The 27065-nt window shown below is 32.6% G+C and overlaps 3 protein-coding genes across 3 annotated transcripts in view; 2 read left to right on the top strand and 1 right to left on the bottom strand.

Moving 5' to 3' along the window:
- The window catches only part of LOC140039236 (laminin-like protein epi-1), a 50646-nt gene extending 35623 nt beyond the window's left edge, over window positions 1-15023 (top strand). Inside the window, exons 48-70 of the mRNA XM_072084836.1 lie at window positions 273-466; window positions 1272-1685; window positions 1833-1920; window positions 2115-2231; window positions 3033-3215; window positions 3783-3937; window positions 4170-4340; window positions 4819-4955; window positions 5085-5220; window positions 5398-5525; window positions 6420-6758; window positions 7533-7631; window positions 7821-7944; window positions 8109-8243; window positions 8471-8607; window positions 9252-9404; window positions 9692-9955; window positions 10384-10570; window positions 11233-11382; window positions 11857-12025; window positions 12527-12751; window positions 13170-13286; window positions 13707-15023. Of these exons, the coding sequence (XP_071940937.1) occupies window positions 273-466; window positions 1272-1685; window positions 1833-1920; window positions 2115-2231; window positions 3033-3215; window positions 3783-3937; window positions 4170-4340; window positions 4819-4955; window positions 5085-5220; window positions 5398-5525; window positions 6420-6758; window positions 7533-7631; window positions 7821-7944; window positions 8109-8243; window positions 8471-8607; window positions 9252-9404; window positions 9692-9955; window positions 10384-10570; window positions 11233-11382; window positions 11857-12025; window positions 12527-12751; window positions 13170-13286; window positions 13707-13849 (3965 nt within the window). The 3' untranslated portion in view covers window positions 13850-15023. The remainder of the gene's footprint in view (window positions 1-272; window positions 467-1271; window positions 1686-1832; window positions 1921-2114; window positions 2232-3032; window positions 3216-3782; window positions 3938-4169; window positions 4341-4818; window positions 4956-5084; window positions 5221-5397; window positions 5526-6419; window positions 6759-7532; window positions 7632-7820; window positions 7945-8108; window positions 8244-8470; window positions 8608-9251; window positions 9405-9691; window positions 9956-10383; window positions 10571-11232; window positions 11383-11856; window positions 12026-12526; window positions 12752-13169; window positions 13287-13706) is intronic.
- LOC140040246 (cytochrome c oxidase subunit NDUFA4-like) lies at window positions 15013-16504 on the bottom strand. Its single transcript, XM_072086029.1, has 4 exons — window positions 16389-16504; window positions 15740-15828; window positions 15596-15656; window positions 15013-15375 (listed from the first exon to the last, which is right to left on the bottom strand). The coding sequence occupies exons 1-4, from the start codon at window positions 16437-16439 to the stop codon at window positions 15310-15312; spliced, it is 267 nt and encodes an 88-aa protein (XP_071942130.1). The 5' UTR covers window positions 16440-16504; the 3' UTR covers window positions 15013-15309.
- A 200-nt stretch (window positions 16505-16704) lies between these two features.
- LOC140040244 (PHD finger protein 14-like) lies at window positions 16705-26476 on the top strand. The gene is made up of 18 exons (XM_072086016.1): window positions 16705-16783; window positions 17328-17437; window positions 17984-18097; window positions 18189-18364; window positions 18593-18666; window positions 18769-18925; window positions 19636-19691; window positions 19857-19968; window positions 20943-21037; window positions 21317-21359; window positions 21765-22167; window positions 22619-22725; window positions 22835-23025; window positions 23414-23545; window positions 23801-23945; window positions 24086-24166; window positions 24415-24500; window positions 25238-26476. The coding sequence occupies exons 2-18, from the start codon at window positions 17359-17361 to the stop codon at window positions 25434-25436; spliced, it is 2250 nt and encodes a 749-aa protein (XP_071942117.1). The 5' UTR covers window positions 16705-16783; window positions 17328-17358; the 3' UTR covers window positions 25437-26476.
- The last annotated feature ends 589 nt before the right edge of the window (window positions 26477-27065 follow it).

Here is a 27065-nt window from a genome sequence, read left to right as displayed (position 1 = left end):
CAAACATGTGTCCATATATGGACATGATGATATATCACTACCATATTTTGGAATATCACTACCATATTTGGGCACATCACACTTTTTTTGTCAAACTAGTTTGATAGTGTAGACAGTGTTTTAACACACCTAACCCCTTTAAGAAATGCTTGGGTCAAAGATACTTCTCTATCCATACCAAACATAAACAATTTATTAATTTAAGATTCTGCAAAATATTAAAATGTCAGTGTTGAAAATGATATAAATGTTTGTAAAAATTCTTTTGACAGTGTTGGACATTGTCAACAATTTGAACCAAGATGCCGATGCTTTCCTAATGCATTTAATGAACGTTTCATCACAGTTGGAAAATTCAGCGGATAAATTGGAAGATTTAATTAATCAGAGTAAGAATGCAAGTCAGCTTGTGGTTGACGCCAGAAAGCTGAATAATGAGAACGAAGTGTTGAGAGAAAATGGGCAGGTAAAGTGAAAACAGATTGTGTACTGCTTAAAGCTTAGTCTACACTATCAAACTATAGTTTGACAAAAAAAGTGTGATGTGCCCAAATATGGTAGTGATATGACATCATCATGTCCATGTTAGATTAACCAAATCTAAATATTGTATAACCTTCTCAGGACCAACTCTGTAGAATGATTTAGATGATGAACTTACTGACTGTAAAACTTTAATAATTTTTAAGAAATGTATAAAGTATTTTTATTTATCTAATTACCATGAGTAAAAATATAACTGTCATTTACATATATTTATTTTCATAATTACTTATATAATTTGAAGTCTAAATAAGGCGTATACCTTTTTCCTTATTAAACTATTTCTAATATTTGTTTTGTTAGGGTCTGATTGAGACAAGTTTAATACTTCTAAACCAGATCCCAGCCAAAAAAAAAAAAACAAGTAGAAATGTTATGTTAAAATGTTTAATATTTATGTTAAATAATATGTTTTGGTTGAATAAATATTACGAAACATATATGGGCACATCACATTTTTTTTTTCGCATAAAGTTTGTGTAGACAGAGCTTAAGTGTTATTATTTGAACAAGATATTGATTCCAATCCGCTCGTCTAGCCTGTATGGATCTAGGAAAGGGATGATATTGGATGATAATTTTATCAATAAACATCTTGTGGGAGTGTAAATATATCGATAAATATTGTCTTGATGGTCTCTTCATTTTTGGCTATGTTTAGAAAATTATTAAATCAATGGGTGCATTGCGGTTTATAATTGATTATGCTTGTTTTTCTTTTTTTAAAGCTTGTGGTTAGAAAGTCTAATAGGCTGTTTGCTAATGGAACTGAAAAGATAGAAAAATCTTGGGATTTACTAGCTCAAGCCAGATTATACCTTAATGATGCCAACGCCTCTAATGCAGAACTAGCCAGAGATTATACCAGACTAATTGGTGGTATCAGGCGGTTAGAACCATCTGTGGAACGTTTAGAAGCAGCGCTTGAAGGAAAGGAAGAACTTGTTTTTGAAGCAGAAGAACATGCTAAGAACTTGACCATGGATGCTGCCATTCTGGTGGATCTAGCCAAGACTGGCATAGAGTATGCAGAGCTAGCAGATAAAGCTGCCAGGGCTTACTCTGATATTATTGATGCCATTAACAATGCAAAGAAGTCTGCTAATGATTCTAAAACAGCTGCAGAAATTGCTCTGCAACAGGTAACAATGCCTTTGGTGGAATGTATATTGAATTTTGTAATTAAGTAATTAATTAATGAGTAAAGACATAGACATAACTTATCTAGTGAATAGAACTTTCACAAATGCTCTGTAATAAAAATAACAAGAACAAAATGTATCTTATAGAGTAATGATCTGAATGCAGAAAAAGCACTAAAGAAAAGTAGAAGGCATTTGAAGAATGCCCAGGATGCAAAAGCAGAGATAACTGAAGGTAAACATGACTAGAAACCCGTGAATTGAGACTATAAATGAACTAGAGAATATACCTAGAGTGGATCCCCCAGTATTGGGGGCGATTAAAATGTAGTTTAAAACCTCATTTTCTACCTGAAATGTACACCTCAAAAGTTACTCAATTTATTAATAAATATAAAAAATAGTTATAACATTTTGCATTTATTTCAGATCTTGTACCACAATTTGCTGGTCTCTCAGATAGTATACAAGAGTTAAAAGATAACATTTCAATGGTAGAATATCTGCTTAACATGATTAGAGATGAAATAAAGAACCTTCCTAAAGGTATATATACAAATATGACTAACATTTTGTTTTACTTTTCCAAAATTGAAGACAGACATCAATATGTTAATTGTATCACTTTCAAGTTCATTACTAACCCATGTCGAGTTTAGTCACGTGGCCGAGGGCAGTAGCGCCGTAAAACCATAGTCTTATGGATAATGATTTAAAAATGGAGGTATATATCTTGCTTGTGTGCAGAACTCAGTGCATACCTCCAAAGAGAAGGGTTACCCTGGTGGTGCACTTGTCTTTCTTGTGATATATATTTTCGTACATAAGTTGGGGACCTCTCATGAAACGTCACAAAATAAACATGAATATTCATTATTCATATCCAAAAAGGTGTGACTTAAGAATTGAGCTAACTACAATTCGCTAATACAAACTCTTTCCATTGAGCCGTCTGTGTAGTTGAGTGGATTAGACTATGGACATGTTAATGTATAGGGTTCGAATCCCATGAGCAACTTCTTTTTACTTTATAGGGAGAGAGAAATTATTTAGAGCGTTAGGTTATATTTCGGAAGTAGTTTGGCTATCTTTAACAGAAGGGGTCCCCAACTTATGTACTAAAAAACAATCGTGTCCTTCTTAGCCCCTGTCAATATGGACACACAGGAAAGGTAAAGGAAGAAAAAAGTTGTGGTATATGGCGACTACATCTGTGCGCAATTCAGCCCATTAGGCCGCTAGTCGCAAGTTATTTCCCTACATTTACTTTTTTACATTAAATCCAAGTAATCTAATAAGTGAAAAATATTTGTTAAAAATTATCTTTAATTTTCTCTTACATTTTAGTTGATTCAGAAGTTGCAAAGAAAGCATTAAATCTTTCCACTGAAGCAGAGAAGACCGCGGAAGATGTTAAACTAACCGTTGATGATATTAAAAGTGATATCATTGCCAATCAATTACTCCTTAAACACATTCAGGCGAACATTAACTCAAGCACTGATGTACTGGATGCTGTTGAAAAAAAATGTATGTAAATATAAAGACCAATATATGGACATGATGATGTCATATCACTACCATATTTGGGCATATCACTACCGTACCATATTTGGGCACATCTCACTTTTTTGTCTTACTTGTTGTGAAAGTCAGATTTACCAAACTGACTAAGCTGAAAATCTGTTGACTTGACGATTTATGTGATTGGATAGGATGCAATGGGATAAGAAAACCTTTGTTTCCTTGCTATAAGATTCAAGATTATTTATTTTTCCATTAACTGTAAATTTGCTTTTATCAATTAAATTGTCTTCTATGAGAAAATTGTTCAACATTTCACACACACAAGGCTATCTGCAACCTTAAACCCTATTAGTCAGGGTGATATGCCACAACAGACTTCCTAAACCAGGGGCGGATCTAACATTATTGATTAGGGTGGGGGGCTAAATATTTCATAAATGATAAAAATGATCAGGTTGCAGAAAAACAAAATAGGTGGGGCTACATCCTGTTTAGCACCCCCGCCTAAATCCTCATTTTTTCCTGGATTCTAAATGCTTATGTTGGTGTTTTTTTTTTTTCCGCATATAGTGACCGATGTTGGAGGTTACAAGTCTACTATCAAAACACTTACACCCCAGGTAACAAACATAGCTGATACAATCGACCAATCAAAAAAGAATATCTCGTTGGATATTAACGCTATTAAGGAGAAAGTTCAAGCAGCCCGCAGTGCAGCTTATCGGGTAGGTAAAATCACAAAAAAAGAAATTGTAAATATTCATTATGTAATGAAGAGTTGCGTTATAAATATAAAGCCTTGTCTACACTATCAAACTTTATATGACAGAATATATAGATGATGACATGATGATGTCGTCACTACCATATTTGGGCATATCGTTGCAATATATGGGCACATCACACTTGTAGTGTAGACAGAGCTTAATATACAGATGCTATTTTGTATTTTTTCAGATTCGTCTTGCCATGCAATTCAGTGACGCCACTTCATACACCAAGATTCGTCCCTCTAGTGACATGGCAAAGCCTTCAACTGTGTCTAAATTGTCTTTTTATTTGAATCTTAATACTACAATTAACATTGCTGAAGGATTGCTGTTTTTCATTGGTGGTCCAACTAAGCAGGTTGGTTATTAAAGAAAGAATGTAAATTTTACATGATATGCATATTACATCTATACATAGTTGGGTCATGTAGTTGGTAATGCTATACTGTGTATATCCTATTTCACATACATGTTTAATAGACCAAATTCAACACAAGGCATATACATGTTGATTGATTGATTTGCAGAAAATGTTTACCTTATAAGGTTATAAGTAAATAAAGTGTAAGGCCCTTATATAAACTAACCATATATGCCTGTATTACGATTATTTACAAGATTTACAAATAATTACACTTGGCACCGGCAAATCAAAATCGGACGTCAATGTTGTTGTGGTTATGTGCCAATTGATATGCGCGTACCCATGTGAAAACAAAACATTGATTTGATTTGCTGGTGCCAGACCGGAACTATGCCGGAACAGATGTGAAAGACCCTTAAACATAGTATATCAGTTTTTCTCAATACTGATATTATATTGTTCCTTTATGTAGGATAATTTCCTGGCAGCAGAACTGGAAAATAGAAAACTAAAGATAACTTACCGCTTGGCTAGCAGTGATAGCCCTTCAGTTGTACTTTCTACATTTGATGTGCGTAATGATAAGTGGTCCGAAGTTTCTATAAAAAGGTATGTGATGTGTTTATAAACAGAGTTATAATTATAGTAAATGTTCAGTTATGTTTGTGATGACAATACAGAATTATTTTACCTTATCTTAAATATACAATCTTGGTAAATAAATTTAATTTTAAACAGAGTTGGCAATGGTGTTACTGGTTCTGTGGAAGGTGTTGGCTCTTTCAATGGTACATTCCAGGACAGAACTACTGTTTTAACTTTAGCCAAGGACGGAGTAGTCTACATTGGCGGTGCTCCCACCACCTATGCAGGGGTAAATATTATACAGAAAAATGGAAGAAAGTATTTGCAAATCACACTTTGTGACATGTTATATATATCCCTAATGCCCCTAACGATCATCTTAAACTGGATTGACCATTCTCATAAAATATTGTTAAAATAAAAATTTTGTTGATTTTAATTTTTACTTAAATTAATTTGTTTACAGATTCCCGATATATTGACTCGAAAGTCTTTTCAAGGATCTCTGGAAAATATTTATTATAATAACGAGTATATTCCATTTTGGAATTATGAGGAGGCCAGTAATATCCAGCCCACATATACCAAAGAAGTGTAAGAGTTGCTATTATTTTATAAATTGTCAATATATATAATATGTACAAAAAAACCATTTTCAATACTGCATAAAATGGATTATATTTACATAATGTTATACAAATAGGAGAAACACCTGCCCCAGAGCGGGTACCCTCCCAGATTGACATCCCATTATTTCTCTTAACCCTTACCTTTCCGTTGGTGGTTCAAATAGTTTGAGATTCTCGGTAATATTCTGGTAATTTTTTCACGAAAATTTGTATAAAGAACAAACATTGGGTATTTATACTTTTTGGTCAATGATTCACATTGAAATTTTTCCAACATATTTACATTGCAAAACAATTATATATATTTGGTTTTTTATAATATAGTAAATGATATTTATTTAAATTTTACACCTACTGTAGTGTTAATTATGTCAACGAAATCCCAAACAATCTAGGCGTTTTAGCTAGGCTAGAAAGGCAGTGATACCATGACTACGAAACTTTGCCAGGCCATTGAAACTGATCTAGTTCTGATTTGTTCCCATTAAATATTCACATCATACAAACGATCTAAAGCTATATTAAAATGATTTTTGGCCTAAACTAGAATGTATATCTCCCAAAAAACTTCATTGCGAAAAACGAGAGTGCAATATGTCAATGTTTGTTATTGTTAACAAAATAGGCGGCGCTTTTGGATTTTACTGTTCAGAGAATCACAGTAATGATTTTTGTTTTCGTACGCGTATGCAAAAAATATATGAAAAAAACGACCTTTCAATAGTGCATACTATTGCACGCCATGTGACCCACAATCGTTCAATCAAATGACAAGAATTTATTGAGGTGTTATAATATAAAGTAATAAAGTACAACAATTGTCTCAAATACATTGTAAATGTAATACTTTTTACACTAGGTCTGAAATGGCAGAAGACGAAAAATATAAAGCATCTAAAGGTAAAGCAACATTTACTGGAAAGTCGTTTGCACAGTTTGAGAAAATAAAACTAAGCTTCAAAAATTCATATAGAGTGGAACTAACTTTTAAAAGCAATTCTCTCAATGGACTCTTATTTTACATTGGTGATCAAAACATGTTTTATGCTGTTAGCCTTAGAGAAGGCTATATTATTCTGCAGTTGAACAGTGGAACAAGCGGTTATGTAGAAGTAGTCAGCACATCCAAGCACAACACAGGAATTTCTACATTTATAGAAACTGTAGTATATAATAATGTTGCAACACTTACAATTGGGTAAGTAGAAATTGATATGTTTGTATTATTGTCCCTTTTGATGATCATAAAAAATAGATTTGCTATTTTGCTACATTTTGGCTACTAGTATCGGTAGCCTGGTTTACTCAAGTGACGTGTTGTCATCACTCATCAGAGGCCGTGTAATTCCTTTCTTCCACCGACAAATAGTAATACACCATGCTCTCCTGTGAGCATGTGCAAAGCTGTTAAGGGGTCGCGTTGTCCGGTCTTCCGACGACAAAAATAGGAATGCACCGCGCTATGTGAACAAAAAAATAGGACACTTATTTTTTATCATGTGACCCACAATCATCCAATCAAATGACAGAAATCTATAGGTATCCATTTAGGTGTTATATAATACATATTATAACATACTGTCATTTGATGGGACAATTGTAGGTCATGATTTAATAATGAATGTGATGTAGCCCACTTGAGCGTGCCTTGTCATTATGTAAATCGAATACAGTCATTTCGTTTTGCGCATTCATTTTCGTTCACTAGGCTGTTGTAGATCACATTCGATCAACCTTTTACTTGTGCGGCGTTTACAATTGTGGCATCTACATTATGTTTTATATACATGATTTGGTGAAAGATAACATTTTCAGCTTATGGAATTATTTGTAACATTTCAATCATATAAACATTCATTATTTGTATATTATTTCATCTGAACTTATACACTGGATCTTCCGGAATTTACATACTGTAGTTTTGTTTATTTATCTTTAATTTATTTACAACTTTTTGTTGTGGTTTTTGTAGTGGGATACAAAACAGACAGTCATATACCTCATCTTCAGAAGAAGCAGAACTGCCATTTTATATAGGAGGAGTGCATTCCCAAGAAGATGTGTCACAATCGTAAATTTCTTTTTTGGTTTTAGTTAGAATGGAAATGAATGACGATTTGTATAAGAAGCTGTACTCTATATTATTGTAAAAATTAATGTTAAATTGATTTTTATGCATATTAGTATTTGTAACTTTCAATTTGTTATACCTGCTCTGAATAAGGGGATATGTATTTAAATTTGTATTATATATCTATAGGAATGTGACTACGCAAGGTTTTATTGGGTGTATACAAAATGTTTATGTCGATGGTTCAACAAGGGTATTTTCAGAAGGTGTAGTCAAGTATTCTAGTCTTGCTCTTGGCTGCATACCTGAGCAGGTAAGAAGAAAAGTAATATATAACTCTGATATATATAAATTAAAAGGCAATTAAATGAAACAGATTTGTAGTGATTTAACAACTGACGATACATGTGTGTATCTATAAATATTATTTAAAAAATAGAAAATTAAATCAATTTTGTTTTCAATATTCATTTTCAGCCTATTGGTCTGATAGGTTTTCCTAAAGCAGGCTATGTGAAAATGCCCATAACTATAGATGTAGAATTTACACTATTGCTGTCATTCAGAACGGTAAAAACTAGTGGAACACTCTTTACTATGGTTCCCAATGAAGTAAGTACAGTATCTGAAATGTTTTGCCTTCTACTAACACAAAATAAAATAATATGCTATTTTGTAGGTAGGCTTCAGTATGTTCAGAGGATGTACCAAAGATTGACATTGTGGATTTTCATTGATAGGAGTTTTATTATCAACTGACTATAAATGAAAAAAATGTAGATATATTAACTGAAATATTAATTTCTTGATGGTAAAACGTTTTGAAAATATTTATACAGATTACATCTCTGGCAGTTAGGATAGTAGATAGCAATATTGTGGTTGAAACTTCTATTGAAGCAGATTGGAGATCAGCTCAACAAAATGTTAGCGATGGAAATTGGCATTTTATTCGACTTGAGAAAACTGCTAGAAAGTATGTAAATAATTTTACAAAAATTATTTTCCCCTTGTACGAATATAAAACATTCATTATTTTATAACGCACCTACTTTTAACGAGAGTCTTGGCCTAGCCTCGCCTTATGTGTTCCGGTTGCTCACTGTGTTACACAACAATAATATGCACCCTGATATCTGAGTTTAATAGTATGTCTATTGAACATCATGTGACCACCAAACTTACAATCAAATGACAAGAATCCATTTAGGTGTGTTGTCATTTGAAATAATAGATAGCTCCCACATCCCCCATTCCTTCCTGCAATTTTTAAAGCTACCATATTGTTCTTTTACCAACTGTGCTCCAATGCTATGGAATCGCCTGCCATCTCATATTCAAAACTCTAGTACATTATATACATTCAAGTCTAGCTTAAAGACTCATTTATTCAACATGTCTTATCCAGAAAACTTGTAGCATATTTGTAATGTTTGTAGTCTAGTAGTTTAAGATTTGTAACTTTTTTCATGTTCTTTGTTCAGTAGCGCAGTGAGCGTCTTTTTTAGACAGATGCTTGCGCTTTACAAATTGCCATTATTATTATTATTATTGTTTTGGGAACTGAGCCTATAGTATGATGTTACTTGGTAAACAACTTGTTTTTTTTTTTTTTTCAAGATTGGATCTTTTCTTAGACGATGATAACTTTGGCAGAGTAGATAAAGCAAACAATTGGATAATTGATGTTGCTGAATATTCTTATATTGGTGGTGGGCCTGGTAACAGTGAACCATTCATTGGCTGCATATCAGATTTTGTAATCAACAACCAGTATGTTTAATTGTATTATAGTGTTGATTTTAATCAATAAATTGAATACAGTGTTCAGCTTGTTTCATACTATCTGTGTAGCAACACTTTGATAAAAGTTGAAAGTTGTTGCAACTACGTTGAACTTGGCACACACAACATTCAGATTAACTGTATAGTTACCAAGTTAGGTTCGCATCCCATTCACTTGATAGTGTTTTATGTGGACTGTAGTAAGTGTGGTTCTTAGTTGAATAAAATAAAACAACTTTACCACGGTTAAAAATTATTAATATTATTTGTTTCAGAGTACAGGACTTTGTTAATGAAGTCGAGGAGAAAAATGTAGAACATAGAATCTGTCCATTTACTTATGGAGCAGCAAACGCCATTCCACCAGAGAAGCTAGAGGAAGTGGTTGATACTACTTCAACTGCAGCACCGGAGACATGTGCCCTACTTCCACCTAGTGGTGAGGGCACAACAGATGAAGGGATTCAGTTTGGTGATGAGGAAAACAGCCGCATTCAGCTCAATGATATTTCGGTTTTTAAAAATGGACTAAGTAGAAGGTTTAAATATTTTTGTGGCTTATTTAAAACAAAATTAAATACAGTTTTGCCTTTCAACTAACATGTTTTGCAATTTTCAAAATTTTTTCACTACACTACCACTTCCACAATGCAAAGCATATAAGGTGTTACATGCGTTTTGCATCTGGTTTTGCTCTGGTCTTTGTATATCGATTTTTGTGTTTTAATGATTATTATTATTATGGTATTATGATTATATTATTCAGTCATATTTTTTTTAATTGCCCCACGTGGGATGAATAAAGAATTTGACCTTGTGTCAAGGTGGGTGGTGAAGCACATTTTATAGTATGAAAGTTAAATACATACTATCAAAACAGTACATACATGATCTACATTAGGTCTATGTTAATACTGTATGTACGAATGCAATGAATCTAAATTTTACATGTTATTTCCTGATTCAGTGGTTCTATAAAGATGGCTATAAAGACAACACAGGAGGCAGGTATTCTATACTATGCAAACAGTACAAAGAGGGACTTCCTAAGTGTATATCTAGCTAATGGAAAGGTTGTATTCAGCTTTGACTGTGGGGAAGGACCAATAGTCATTATTAACCCCATATATGTGAGCGATGGAAGCTGGCACAAGGTTTGTTACATTTTATTTGATATATATTTCATGTACAATACAAAATATATAAATGTAGGCAGGATTTCTAAATATCATCTTAGTCTCTTGACACAAACAATGTGTGGTGTGCCCAAATATGGTAGTAATATGCCCAACTATGGTAGTGATATGACATCATCATATCCATATATGGGCACATCACATTTTTTTGTCACACCAAATTTGACAGAGCTTTACTTATTTGACATGATTTTTTATAATTGTTTGATAAAGGAACTTAACAATAGCTGTTTGCACTAGCAATGGTCCCACATGCAGTTAAACATGCAAAGAAAAAGAAGTGCAATCATTGCTCAATTGTAGTTTAATTCCAGTTTTCTTAACAAAACAATGCAGTAGGTAAAATTGAAGTCTAGTCTACTTGAGCAGTTTGGTATAAAAAAGGTTTTCCAAAATTTGCTACTGTAAATTTTCCAAACTGCAGTAGTTTTCAAAGATTTGTTGACTCAGTGAATCATATAACTTTGGGTGCTTTGCAGACAAAATGGCAGCCTTCAGTAACTAGTCTATAGACAGGAATCACAAATTTCTGCAAACAGAGGGAAACTCAGAGTTTGCAAAAAAAAGTTTGCTAGTGTTGACAAGGCAAAGTTTACCAATTATGCTTTATTCTATTCTAGATTGGCGCTTATAGAAAGTCTATGGTTGGAACCCTGACAGTTGATGATAGTTCGTCTTCTGGTAGAAATGGTACCGCAAAAGACATCAACAGGATTTTAGCACCACAGTATGTCGGAGGAATTTTACAGCAAAGTATTAAATATGTACCAGTAAGTTGTAAATTTCAAATTTTACTGAACATTATACAGTGATAAGAAGATACACTTTGGGTTAAACACACTACGCTTTACACACCTTTAGTTATTCCAAATTCACTTTTTGTAGGTCAAATATTTTGTTTGATATTATGACCTTTGAGGATGTTTCTTGTACCATTTAAATCTATATGTAAATTTGTTTGTATTATATTTATGAAAGTGCTTTATGAATTAAATTAGGAATGTTGTTCTGTGCATGACCTCATGGGATTGTGTGGTACATCAAGTAGCCTACTGCTAAAGCTTGTTACGATTTTGTACATATACATATTATACATACATGTACATTGAACATATATTTTTGTGTTGAATGTTTGGACAATAATTTTGTTTCTGTACTGACATTAGATATACTGTTAATACATTTTCTTGTTTAATGTTTTTTTTTCTGTATTGAAATTCATATTATTCTATCATATTTTATAGCTTTCATCTCAGGTGTCATTTGTTGGATGTATCAAAGACTTCTCAATAACACCCAATAAGAAAACCCCTGTCACACTTGCTGACCAAAGTCCCCAAAGAGTGGGTGTTAGTGCTTGCAGAGGACCCTCTGAACAGGGTGTTTTCATACACGATGGATATGTGATTCTTGGTAAACAAATTATATCATTCTAAAGTTTTTCATCATTGTAATGCCCAATATATTTGATGGATAAATTGTGCTTAATTCATTTACATATAATTTAATTTAACATTTCCTGCTTTTATTTTTGATGTAAAGCGCATTGAGAGCCTGCTTATATGCGCTATATAAGAACAGACTATTATTATTATTATATATATTGTACATATTGCTATATGTTTTTATTTATTTCTTTTATTTTAAACATCTTTCAAAGAGGGTAACCCTTCCAGTTTAGCTCAGTGGGTTAACTAATATTCAATAAAATCAAAATACATACATTATTATTAGTCTTGAGCATAACTGATATAATGTCTAATCTGTAGTAGCTAAAGTGATATAATAATCTAGAATAATATAATAGAATATCAAACTATATAATTATAAGAAAATTGCATTTTTTTGGTGCAAAGTTTTACCCTTCAAAGAAGATGGCACTACATTCATATTAACCGTGTTTTGCATTCTTAGATCAAAATGTGAATGTAGGTAAAAATTTTGTAGCTGCATTTCAAATGAAACCCAGAGTTACAGAGGGTGTGTTACTGTCAGTACGTACAGGTGATAAATTCTTGGTGGTGGAGATGACTGAAGGTGATGTTTATGTACGGGCTAGCAATAGCCAAGAACCATTTGAGACATCAACTAATTCACTGGGAACAATACTATGCGACGGCCAGTGGCATAGTGTTAGAGGTAGGCAAGAATTAAATTGTTACAGGCCTTGTCTTTTGAAAATTATAGGTGTGCTACAAATTGCACTCCTCAATACATTCATGGATGGTGTAGGTGTGCTGTTTGTATTTTGGTGTGTAAAAGTTAATTTAAGCGCGTTGTATATCGTACTCTTTAAGGGCAGTTTAGGAGTGTGTTAGGTGAGTGATTGCACTCGCTCGCCCTAAAAGACCAGGCCTGTTGTTAATGAATGATGAATATTCATGATTAGTAAACATGATTAAAAAATTGAACTCATTTTCATAATGGCTGAGGTGGTATATTATTTAATTTTAGGATCTCATGACAAAGTTTGAAGGCCACCCTAGGCATCTATCTTATTTTAATGGATGTTTGTATTTCTTAACTGGCCTAACATGTGAATTTCCTATATTTTTAGTGGAGAAGATCAGACATGTGATTGATTTGACTGTAGATGGTGTTGTAACTAGTGTGAAACTTAAGAACGCAAAAAGTATTAGGACTGATGATCCACTTTATATTGGTGGTATTCCAGGTATTGTTATGTTTTATTTCTATTTTGTGAAATTTCTGTACACATGTGCACTTTTTACTAAAAATTTGAATTTCAACCTTTTTTATATATACAGTGTATATATATATATACTTTCTGCTATATACATATATAGTATGTTGTTTTGTAGAGCACTCTTCAGTTCGAAACGGTGCATTTTTGTTGTGAATACTATTAGCATTTTGCAAAGCACGCTCGTTGAGCTTGTGCACTGTTTGTGTTCATAATCGGTGTACCATGTCCCGCATACCTGGCTCAGCCTATATATTGTGCCAGTTCTGCGGTACATTTCATTTCGAAAACCTGAGTTGCAATGACTAGATCTAATAAGATCGAAACAGTACTGTCTGCAGATTGGATATATATGTTATATATATAATTAAACTTTTATATTTGTTTTAGATACCGAGCCTGGTGATCATATAAACAGTGCTAAGGCTTTTGTTGGTTGTTTGAGAGACATCACCATTAATGGAGATTTGATTGCCATGGATGGAAAGGAAAGCTCTGGAAAGATCTCTCTAAACTTCTGTCCACTTGATTAAATTAATAGTGATATTAACATTAGTGCATACATATACTATGGTTAGATACACTAGGCTTATGATACATTTCTATTAAATTTGACAGTCTAATACTCCTAAAGTTAAGACTTCGATCAGAAAGATTTGCTCACATTACACTGAAAACTAGGAAGTTAAGACTTCGATCACAATGATCCAAACTTTGCTCACACTACACTGAAAACCAGAATTTCCATAAAACTATAGATTTTGGGCTAGCCCTGACATGGTTAATAGTATGATGTTTGTATCACTCGATAGAAATTTAGTTTGCAGTGTATTAAATTTGAAAACCTAACTACTGTTATCTGCATGCTTCTTATATACATTATCTTAATCCTTGCTGTTGTCATCTTTATAATTTCTGACTTATCACAGATAAAATGTTAATAAAAGTTGAATGGACTGTCCTTTCTGGTAGCCCAGCACGACACTCTTCTGGTGACCTTTTTTCAATATACTTTTTACTATAAAAAAAGCCGTTTAGTTCAATTTTTATTTTATTTTTAGGTGAATTTTTATAACACACCCATCTCAATCCTACTCATGTAGTGTTTTTATATAAATGAGTTATTCTGCTGTAATAGGATTAATGTATTTAAAAAGCCTATCTTGTCCCAGGTATATAAATACAAGCTTTTGGATTATGGTAGTGTATAACATGTAAATGATTTTAGTTTTGTATCTTTAAAATATTTATATTATACTCTGTTTAACTACTATTATTCCATGGACTGAAACAACATTTTAATGTAATTTAATTTAAATGTATATGAAAACGAAATAATACCAAATGAAAGAATTAAGACTGAGTTACTGAATCAGCATAACAACCTGGAAATACAGTATTTGGGTTTTCATAAATACAGTATCCACTGCAGATTTCTGTGTTGTAATGTAATACAGTAACGGTCTAGAAAAATTCCCAGACAACATTGCAATAAGCTAAAGTTAAAACAATTTTTGTTTAAACTTAAAAAGAAATTGGTGGCATATGAAAGCTAGCACAAAACAGTTCACCTCAACTATCAAGGTGGTATCCGAGACTTATGATGATGATGATGTATTCTTGGAAAGATACACAATAGTACACAATGTTTCTTTCATTTAGAAAAAAAAAAAGAAGAAATTTATATAATCTATAGTTAATTGTATCATTTTTATTTCAACTCAATTCAACAATAAAACCAAATAATGATTTGAATACTCTGCCACTTCAATTTTTGCTAGGATTATCAATTTTTGCTAGGATTATCATGCAAACAAATTCAATCATTGTACAGTAATAAGCGTTTATTTCTGATAACATACAGTGTATTTATTATGTGTTCCTGAGGTTTTTACCATGTAGCGTAGAATGTAGATGAAAAATCTGATAAACAATCCATTGTGCATTTACTCTAATAAATTTAATTAGTTATTCTCTAAAATTGTGCTGTAATCTATTCTTTGTAGTCTGGGTATGCTTGTTTTCTGCCGTCAAATTGTATTGTGCCAGCTCCTAAAAACTGCAACAAAAAACAATGTTTTTAATACATTACATGGTATTTTGTTTAAAAGGTGTTTTAGTTAGCACAAATTGTATTGGCTACATACTTTGAAAAGAAGGCAGTGTTGTGGTATCTTGTATACAGTATTGGGGTCACTACCACTATATGTAAAGGTACTTAAATATAAGGTAAACTGAATATAATAATTTTTCATTTGTTTGTATTCATATGTGGATACCTTTATATTCTGATCTGCTTTGATCTTAGTCCATGGATGTGGATTGTTCTTCCTGTCCCAACTGTAAAAGAATTAATAAACTTTAAGGGAAATTTCAAAGGACAAATATTGTCAAATATTTGTAAAAAGGAAGAAAAAACTTGCCTGGCATCGGGACTTTTGATTGCGAGTCTAGCTACATAAAATGCTGCCAATACAGCTCCTGCACCAACAGATATAAAGAGAGGAACCAACTAGAAAAGATTAAAATTAAATGTTATTTTATATTATAACTCAAAAAATGTAAAATTCTGTAAAAAAAAAATGCTTAGCTGCTACTAGAAGTACTAGTACTACTAAGTAGGCTAGGTCTACTTTGGAGTAGAGTACTCTATTCTAGCCTGCTGCTGTTCTGTACAATAAATAATTGCTTTGTTTATAGGCCTACTCATTATTAATATAATGTAGTATTAGTAAGAATTTATCGTATTACAATGTGATGTAGCCAGTCCAGTCTAATAGTTATTAGGCCTAGAAAGTAGAGGGCGCCTACTAGAGTAGCGAGTAGCTAGGGACACTCCACTAGGCGAGGCCCTATTAATACAGTATGTCCCGTTTAGGCCTACTAGCTAGCCGGATAGCCTACCGGATCCTACCTAGGGCCGCAGGCCGGCGCTAGTTCCGTTTCGCACCTGTCGTCCGCAGGCCTAGGCTAACTAGAGAGGCCCGAGGGGCTCTGTTCATTTGGTGATTAGTACCATTTTGTCAACAATTAATTTATTATAAGATAATTAAATAACCAGTATATAGTTACCGAATAATGGTGCCTTAGACTTTTTAGTGACAGTCCTTGCATAAACGGCATAATTGTGGATTAATAATTGCAACTTCTTCCGACAACGTTCGCCGTTCGCTTAACAATTTTTAATGGCGTCGGAGCTCAGGTCACGTTTAGTCAACAAGAATATTTTAAAATATTTTAATTAAATTCACTTGATTTTACTTTATATAATCAATTCAAACAAATAAAATTAGATAATAATATGAATTATTTGAAATTTAATTAAAAAAATGTATTAGATCTATACAAAATAAAATGTAATGAAATAATATAAATTTTATATTATGAAGGTCATTTGATACGCTAGAAAAAACTCGCTCGTGAAAATTGTTTTTTTTTTCTTTTGTCCCATTTTCATCATTCCAAAGGTAAATAAAATGCAGGAAAGATATTTATTCTGAAGTTTATAACATATATTATTAGAATTTAACTTAAAACAATGTGTGATAGGGTCTAGGACATTTCAAACTCAGTCTAATCTATTCTAGGCCCCCTGATTTGTTAAACTTAAGATGCTTCTTCGCTCTCGCTCTCTCTTCACTTTATATATGGCTGGAATCTAGGGAATCAACAAGCAACGTTGTAGGCCTAGCCTAAACATAATGTTTACAATTTTCAATTTTAATCAATTAAACCTTATAAAATATTTTGAGATGCCATTGCTCCTGGCGCTAGGCCTAAAATTTTAATAAATAGTGCGTGCAATTTTATTTTTAGTTAATAATAATAGTTTTTAAATGTAGGCCTAGGCCTAGATAGATGTGCAAGGATTTTCATGCACAAGAATAATTGGCAATTTTAAATCCTCCTGCAATTAGCCAAGAAAATCCATGTGCAATGTGAAATTCTGTGCATAACAAAAGAGCTACAATCAGATTTATATATATTGTATGTATTTAAATCTTTCCTCAGATAAAATAGGTTCTTTTGATTTCAAAAAATTATGGAGCAGAGTGAAATTTCACCAACAATTGATGGAAATGCTGAAGAAGAAGGAGTTGGATTTTTATTTAGAACCATGAGTAAGTTGTAATGAGAATACACCTGATACAAATTCAATAAACAAACATATTGAAATAGATTCTGATTTAAAAAATGCACAAGATTGGATTAAAGCAAAGCAAAAAACCTTTTCTAACCCCTATCTACAATATATATATATATATAATTATTATACTACGATTAATGAACTGGTTAGCAGGTGACACAGTATTAGGAGACAGACAGTTTGTTTGTTGGCTCCTGAAGGTATCCCTATTCAAGGTTGTACTGTTTTACTTATTTACTGACTTGTTAACTTGTAGTTGTCTCTTAACAATACAAAGGAATTGTACTAGGGATCATTGAATTATTAGATACAAAGGCCCATCTTTGAATTAAGTAAGCGTCAATGGTGGTGTATTGTATTTGCTGCTGATATTAAAGTTTCGAGGTTAGGTTAACTATCGTTATCTTATTAGAAAAATAACCTTCAACACAGGCACAGTCAACAATTTTTAGTAATAGGATAAGTGATAGGCTAGGCCTGGTTTTGTTCTAAACAACAATATGTTTTTTTCTTTTGAAAGTGGAAAGAGACCCAAGAAAAAGAAGGGTAAAACCAGTAGAGCGCCACCTACTTCAGCTTGACTTTGGATTGGATGACAGCGAGGATGATAGTGACTTTGAAGTGCAAGAGAAAGGTAAGAAATATTAAATATATATAGCTTATTGTGTTGGTATTATTTTATTAACCATTATTGTAAATATGTAATATTTCCATATTATTATTAGATAAATCTGACCAATCAGACGAGGCGACTGATGAGGAAACTGATGAAGAGGGAGGTGATAGCACATCAGCCGACGATAATGATAGCGATGAAGGAACAGATAACTCAGAGTCTGATAAAGATCTCAGTGTCTCTGATATGATCCTCAAGGCAGAGTCAAGAAAAATTAAAGAAATGGTAATTTCCCCCAACCATTTTCATAGAGGGTAACCCTTCCAGTCTAGTCCTGTGGGGTGGTTTAATTGATATTCATTGATATTCAGGGACCTTCTCAAGTGTTAAATATTTGTTAATAAAAGCTGTAGTCCTTTATACAGGTTATTTAATTAATTTTATTAATTTTTTTAGTTAATAGAGGTATATAGGAATTTGGTATTAATTTTCTGTTATATTTTCTTTGTATAGAGCCTTTCTAATTTCTCCTCAAAACATGATGCTATTAAGGTGCTGATCTGTGATGTGTGTCTTGGAGAAGTTAGGTAAATTATTTATTTATTTTAATTATTCATATTTAATTACTGTATTACATTATACTGATAAATAGACCTTCTCACTACATAATATTGTCTACTCTTACTTAGCAAAGACAATGATGAAATCATTGAATGTGATAATTGTGGGATACCAGTGCATGAGAGTTGCTATGGTGATGACAGCGAAGACACGAGTAGCGTTGAGACGGATAGTTCAACTGAACCCTGGTTCTGTGATCTCTGTAAGGCGGGCATAGACAAACCGGTAAGAACATGTTTATTTGATTATTTGATTCCAAATTATTATGAAAATATTGTTTTTATTGCAAATTATAATAAATTTATTGATTAGATTATTATATTCATACTATTTTGATTCTCATTTTTTGTATAAACTGTGATCATTAGTTATAAATATGAAGTTTTGTAGTGTGCACAAGTTTTCACAAAAATAACAAGGATTTACATTGTACTGTACCTATAACAAGGATTTACATTGTACTGTACCTATAACAAGGATTTACATTGTACTGTACCTATAAACGACTGGGTGAAGTCATTTCAATATTGTATATACTAAACAGTACTGTAATTCAAATTTCACTACTGTTTATAAAACTAATATTACAAACGTCTTTTCCCAGTTACAATATAGCCTATAAATCCATACAAATGTTTTTATTTCTCTATACCCTGCCATTCAAATTTTGCATTCTCATCCCACATTGGCTACATCATCATCATGAATGCTGAACATCATGCAACATAGCACACTTAACAAGACTCGACTCCCAATCAGAGCGATTATTGGCCAAAGTGTGCATAGACTTAATTATTTTTCTTTTTATATCATTTTGTATAATTTTTATCCCTGTTGGTTTGGATAGCTTGGTCTCTTGACTTTCTCATAGATTCGGATAGCAAACAAACCTTAGGCCTTATTTATTTGACAATTAAATAACATTTTTTTTTTAGAGCTGTGAATTGTGTCCAAACACTGGTGGAATATTCAAGGAAACAGATGCAGGAAAGTATGTAGTTTAAAAAGTGTTTTCAGACACTGTAAATAGACAACAAATATCTATCATCAGCTCTGAGCAAATTCTTCAACACGGCCTAACTATTAGTGTTACAGTAGTATGTGTACTATATAAATATGTGGATGACTATTTGTTTATATTTCTTGTACTGTTTAGGTGGGTACATCTAGTATGTGCATTATACATTGGTGGTGTTGCATTTGGAGATGTTGAAAAACTAAGTCCTGTTACTTTATCCGAACTTCAGCCTTCAAAATGGGGTGCTAGGGTAAGACTGAATCTGAAAATCAGATTGCATTGTAAAAGGAAAGAAATGGAGACTTTTTGCACTAAACTTTGTTATTGGGGGAGTTTCCAATGTTCATGATGTCTGGTTTTATAAATTTATTTAAAGAGAAAAATGTTTGACTTTAATTGTGTTTAAATGCTTTAAATGCGAGCGGGGGACGAGGATGTCCTTGTAAAGCTCTGTCTACACTATAAAAATACTGTGATGTGCCCAAATATGGTAGTGATATACACAAATATGGTAGTTATGACATCATGTCCATATATGGGCACATCACATTTTTTTGTCACATAAAGTTTGATAGTGTAGATATTGTCCTTGAAATAAATGAAAACATAGAAACAAGTGTCCATATATTACAGTAGTTTACGAAACTAGTTATTAGGAAGGTTTCGCAACCTTACAAATACGATAACGAAAACGGATACGTCACGCACACGTATTCGTTTTCGTAAGCCATAAAAAAATCTGTTTCGCATGGCAACGAAATATTGAGGCGCGTCCAAAATATGACTGCGGTAAATTTGAGCGAAGCGCAGGTACGTGTTGCTTGGTGCTTGGCTGCCTAGGCCTAGCGTAACATCAAAGCGAGTGAGGACTTTAAAAACTGCTATTTATCAAAATTGACCTGGCATTTTAGTAAATTACTTTAGTAAATACTTTCAATAAATCTATAATTATATTATAATCATGAACATTCCTAATTCAAATGCAAAATGTGCAAAATAGATCAAAAACTATACTCGTTTTGTCGTTACGAATATGACTGGTGATATTCGTCAACACGAATACGCTTTACGAATATGAAATGGGGATCAGCTCAAAAGTTTCACAAATGTGTGACGTATCCGTTTTCGTTATCATATTCGTAAGGTTGCGAAACCTCCCTATTAACAACTATAAAATACTTCTATAAAACGGATTATTAAATAACATACATTGAATTTACTTAGCAATGTTGTTACTGTGAAGATGAGAGGTTTAGTTACACTGGCGTCTGTATACCATGTGATGCTGGAATGTGTCGTAACTATTCGCACGCTACTTGGTGAGTCTATTCTATTTGTTTTGGAAAACAAATATAGCATTATTTATTATTATTTATAAATAATAAATTAGTTTGCTATTTAAAACAAGTTTATTCTTTTATATGTTGTTTCAATGGCCATATTCAGCATTTGGATTAATGAAAACACAGGTACTTTCAGTGACAACAAGCACTACAAATACATATTATTAATTCAAGTTAAGCTTACGTTAAGTAATTTTAATTGTATATTTTACATTATATTATTTTATTTAGTTTTACACATTGTTTGCTTCACAGTGCACAGAGGGCAGGCTTGCTGTCTGAAGCATCACCTGAAGAGGTATGTAAATAATTGTGGCCACAATTTAGGATTATATTGAAAAATATGTGAACTGATAGATATAACAAAAGTTTGTTTACATTCCATGGTGTTTTTATGGATGCATTTTAGTTGTTACAGTATATAAGAATAAATATAATACCATGCATATCACACATATTAAAAAAAGGTTTCTATATTTTAGTTTGATTGTTGATTTCGAAGTTATATAAATATAGTATAGTATGTGTGTTTTGAGTGAAGTAGGGGTTACCCCAGTGTACTTGTCGTTGGTACACAAACATTATTTCCCTACATTTAATTCTAAATTACATTATACTATTACTATATATATTATATCACAAATAAAACATATAAATACAGTTTCTTGTATATATAGAAAATAATATTGATTTCTTTTAAAAGGACATTGCAGACCCATTTTATACATACTGTAAACTGCATGCAGATAAACAAAGCATGAAGCGAAAACGTCAAAACTGGTTAGCAGTACAATCCCACCTTAAGATTCACAGTCAGAACAAACCCAGTGACCTAATAACTGTGCAGAGAATTACCGAAAAACTACAGAAATCACGCAAGAAATACATGGACCGAAAGAAGAACTGGCCTGCCCCATGGACACCTCCACAAAAAACTCCTAGAATGTTGGTGACCAGTGCTTCGGCATGTCGGAGACTGATGAGGAAAGCGGAACTACTGGGATTCTGTACGGATCGACCTCAGAAGAGTAAAGAAAGGTCGGATGGCTCGAGAAAATGGAATGTACCGCCCGCTTTTAGTTCAGATTTTATCAATTATTATTTAGGTAATCAAAATTGTCTATTTTCATGGAAACGGTAATAATAAGCGTTAATAATTAAAATCTCACAGTTTGCCTTAAGGCCAATTTACACATACGAGCGGTAACAGTAAGTGAAAAATGGTCATAACGAATAACGTACAGTAGATTCTATATTTAATTGCTGTTACTGCTCGTCTGTGTACATTGTTACTTTATACTCTATACGCATAACTAAAAAATACCGGAATGGTGTCTGGCGGGGGATAGTTTATTACCATTAGTTAAGGTCTAATGTAAAGCACCTAGAGGGGTCAGTGATCCATTAGGCGCTATATAAATACTGTTTATTATTATTATTATTATAACAATATTTTTTTTTATTACAAATTTAGATTTTTATCGTATTATTACTGAGATTTAGTATAAAACAATTCAATCTTCATTAAAATAATATTTAGTAAACTTGTTTTAACAGATCGTGATTCACGTATGACCCAAATGAAGAGTCACCTTGACGATCTTATTAATGCAAATGATGAAATGCGGGGTGAAAACCAAATAATAAGATTAAAGTACGACAAGGTGAGACCACTGATTTTGTCATGAAGAATTTTTGACAAATGTCATTAACAATAGTGATATACCTATAATCTATGTTACGTAAAATAATTTAATTTTCATTTTGCTCCAGTTAACAGTTGAAGTCGAGAAATTACGTGTTGATAACAGCAAGATGATAGCAAGTGGAGAGGCCATTTTTAAATTACTGTCGGAATTTGGCGGAGAGCCAATACCTCTTCCTTCGGTACTGTTACCATATAAACCACGAAAATCACCCACCAAAAAAGACCCTGCTAAATCGCCTTCAACAATTATTAATTTGTAAGTAAATTCAATTCCTATTTATTAATATATGTATTTTATCGTGCACATGTAAAATGTATATACAGTGAACCAACAGCTTTACATCCCATCTGAAAGACGAAGCAATGAGAGTAAAATATCTTGTCCTTCCACAATCAATATAATATTGCACATTTCAAACCACTGCCTCTTACATGATTGTTAGTCCGATATCCCTTATTATTACACCATATCACTCTGTTTAGGTAGCCAAGAAGTGTATAATAACAAACTGCAAAGTAGGTCAATTTATCCATTAAGTTAAGCTTAACTCAATATAATAAACTGTATTTTGTGCACCTGTGCTAATTCACTGTTTCAGTGTTTGTTTGACTAAAATCATGTGTTTTAATTTTTCTTTTTAAAGCTGTGGAATATGTAAGAAGAATCACTCCCAACATCTACTAGCCCAGTGTGACACCTGTAAGAATCATTACCACTTGTCTTGCTTAGACCCGCCACTTACTAGGATGCCAAAAAAGACTGCGTTCAGTGCCTGGTAAGTACCTCATTGACTGCTGAATTCAGTGCCTAATAATCCCCTCTTTGACTGCAACATCATCTTAAGTGCTGTCTACACTATCAAACTAGTGTGATGTGTCCAAATATTGTAGTGATATGCCCAAATATGGTAGTTATTTGACATTATATCCATATAATGGGCACATCATATTTATTTGTCACATAAAGTTTGACAGTGTAGACGAGGCTTTATAGTCCTATATGAGATTGTGCATCTATTTTGATGTCTTAGGCAATGCTCAGAGTGTGTCACAAGTGAAAGTGAAACATCTCCACATGAAAATGAAGAAGAAGGAGATGATATTAAACGAAGGAAACGAAGAGTTATCAAGGAACCAATCAAATTTATCTCGCAAGAGGTTATGCCTTCTAAAAAGGTATATACAATGTTGCTATCCATGTTTTGTTGCTCTTTTTACTGCTGCATGCCTTTTTATCTTATTAGGATCGTTTCAGGCATAGTTAAAGGAAGCTTTAACAATAACAACAAATTAGAATAATTATTAATTTTCTTTAGGTAAGCAGATCAAGAATAAGAAAAAGGAAAAGAGTAAGGAAGCCAACAGCATTAAAGGCAGATGAAATAAAAGAAGACGGGGTATGAGTTAAACATTATATCATAACTTTCAATCCATGGCCTCATATTAATTGAAAACTCATGCTAAAATACAGGCTCCCCTTCAAGTTTCCACAGTAATTCAAAGATGGCCTCATCCACTGGCTACCATTTTTGCTTAATGCGTAATCCATTTTTTCTGTTCCCAATATAGATATTGAATTTTCAATTTTAATTGTTATTTTTTTTTTATAAATTAAAGTCTAAATATTGTAATATTTTTGTTTTAGGAAAATAAAAAGAAACCTAAATTGAGTGAAGCAAGAAACAAATGTTCCAACTGTAGTGAAGAAGGGACTGTTACAAATCTTGTCAGGTAAAATAGCGGTTACATAATAATGTTAACAATTTCTAGCAACAGCAACACCATTTATAACAATTATCATATAGGATTTTCTAGATACACATAATGAAGAAAATACTTGAATTGGATAACAATTTGAAAAAAGTTTAAAAGGTGAAAATAGAATATATGGTAAAACATTAGAAAAAGCTAAAATATTGAATCCTAAATGCATGTCTGTTTGGTTAGAGCCATGGGAAATTGATGGTATGGTTCTTATAAGCAAAACATCATATATTGGTGTGTTCATATTTAGTTAACCTAATCAATAATTTGACTTCATAGACCAATTATATGTAATTATCCGGGTAAATTACTATGACCTATGTTTCTTTAAATATTGAGATTGACAGTGAAAAATAAAATTCTGGGGATATGACTTTCCGTAATGTCAACGTTTACAGTTGATACAACATACATGTGCAGTGGCGTAACGGCTATGAATGCATTAAAATATATTGAAAAAGGCTAAAAACGCCCAAGGCCTCCAGGCCAGGGTCACTTAGGGTTCCTAAACCAGAGGCCTCAGGCCTCTGCGTAACGTCACTGTGCATGTGATTAAAAGCAGTTTTAAGTAGTGCTGACAAGAACCATTACATTTATTTCCCATGGTCTAAACATGTATTATAAAAAAAAAGAGCATAACACAGTACGAGTAGATTTTGTAAATATCTGAGCTTGCCAGATTATTTTATTTGTGTTTAATGCAGTTGTGACAAGTGTAAAAATTGTTACCACTTTGGCTGTCTGAATCCAGCTCTGAAAAAGAGTCCTAAACAACGAGGATATGAATGGTTCTGCACCGACTGTGATTCAGAAGACGAGGAGGAACAAGCGAAAGGTTCTAAAGGGGAGGAAATTTCAACTACAAAGGCAATAGCTGATGATGAAGAACCTGTTGCTACTTAAAGTGTTTGTACACAGGTTCCTATGTAGAATTTGCCTCCTAATTTAAAAAGTTTAGTATCACTGATGTACTGTATTAAAAAAAAACATTCTGAAAATTAATGCGTTCTTGGAGTAAAGAAAATGTTTGGTGATTTTAGTAGCTAAGCATTGCATTTGTTAGTTTGCAAAGATATTTTGGACAACCCAAAACAGGATTTTCAAATTTATTCAATAATATTGCCATATATAGGCATACCCATATATTGCGTTATCAACTTTTCAATATATACATTGAGGTAACACGCACAGAAAATAATGATGTGCGTCTGTGCAATGATATATAGTAACCAGTTATGTAGTAAACAAATAATAGGGTAGAATTTTCCAGCTATTTTCCGTAAAAATCCCTGTACTATAGTACAGGGATTATAAAAAAAATGGCCAAAAATATGTATTGAGGTAACATGCGCAGAACACAAATTATGATATATTAATTAGTCAAAATTTGGCAATTTAGGCCCTAAAAATCTCCAAAAATTGCCAAAATATCAACTCATCAAAATATATACTGTATTGAGATAACAAGCACAGAACACATTATGTGAGTCTGCGCATATTAATTATTATCTAGTAACCAGTTATGTCAATAAATAAAAGGGTCGATTTTGGCCATTTTCCGTAAAAATCCCAGGCTGTGCTATGGTATAAGGATTTTTACGAAAAATAGCCAAAATATCAATTTTTCAAAATGTTTATTGAGGTAACATGCACAGAACAATGTGTGTTTGCGCATGTCAAATTATGATAGTATTAAGTACCGTAAATCTTCTAATTGTAACCCTGGGTTAATATTCTTGATTGTTTTTTAGGGTGGGTTACTATTAGAGTAGTGGGTTACTATTGCTAATCTTAAATTAGGCACCCCAACTTTTCAGGTGAGCGACTCATAGCAAAATAATAAAACAGTATGAATAAATAGATTGAACTTATTTTATAAACTCAAAAACACTTAATCCTCCCCCGAGATCAACATGCATTATCTCCTTATTTTCAAAATACGGCTACATCATAAACGACCAGTCTTCATAATGTCATTTTGTCAATAGCTTTTGTGACTCTAATATTATGGGAATTACTATTTAGTTAAGTGGGTCAACCTATTATTATAGATTGACTTATAAGGTGGGTGTTACTATTAGAAGGGGGTTAGTATTAGATTTACGGTAACCAGTTATGTAAAAAATAAAAAAGTTTTCCGTAAAAGTCCTGTACTATAGTACAGGGATTTTTCGAAAATTGCCAAAATATTGACTTTTTAAAATATAAATAAAGTAACATGCGCAGAACACACTAAATGCATCTGCGACTGTCTAATTACAGTATGGTAGTAATGATAACAAAAACACATAAAAGGGTCGAAATTTGACCTGGTCAAAGTTATTAACTATTATTTACGTGACATTAAAATGGCATATTCAACAAAAAATTTAGGGGACAATATATCTCTAATTAGGCAATTTCCGAAAATGTCCCTGTACTACAGTATAATACAGATGGGCCTTGCTCTCATAGCACGTGAAGAACTTTTTTTTAAATAACTAGCTATACCTGCCTTTACAAAAGCTAAAGAAAACAATGGCAATTATTTTA

This window comes from Antedon mediterranea, chromosome 2 (assembly GCF_964355755.1).
Source record: "Antedon mediterranea chromosome 2, ecAntMedi1.1, whole genome shotgun sequence".
Taxonomy (NCBI): domain Eukaryota; kingdom Metazoa; phylum Echinodermata; class Crinoidea; order Comatulida; family Antedonidae; genus Antedon; species Antedon mediterranea.
Note: the sequence above shows the minus strand (reverse complement) of the source record. Positions and strands in the feature narration are given on the sequence as shown.

Coding starts and splice junctions, on each gene's coding strand:
- LOC140040246 (XM_072086029.1), bottom strand. CDS start 16,439: ATGCCGTTTATGCAAGGACTGTCACTAAAAAGTCTAAGGCACCATTAT. Junction 15,829..16,388: donor GTCTAAGGCACCATTATTCG/GTAACTATATAC, acceptor AATCTTTTCTAG/TTGGTTCCTCTCTTTATATC. Junction 15,376..15,595: donor AAGCAGATCAGAATATAAAG/GTATCCACATAT, acceptor TTTTTGTTGCAG/TTTTTAGGAGCTGGCACAAT.
- LOC140040244 (XM_072086016.1), top strand. CDS start 17,359: ATGGAGCAGAGTGAAATTTCACCAACAATTGATGGAAATGCTGAAGAA. Junction 18,926..19,635: donor AGGCGGGCATAGACAAACCG/GTAAGAACATGT, acceptor TTTTTTTTTTAG/AGCTGTGAATTGTGTCCAAA. Junction 21,360..21,764: donor CTGAAGCATCACCTGAAGAG/GTATGTAAATAA, acceptor TTCTTTTAAAAG/GACATTGCAGACCCATTTTA.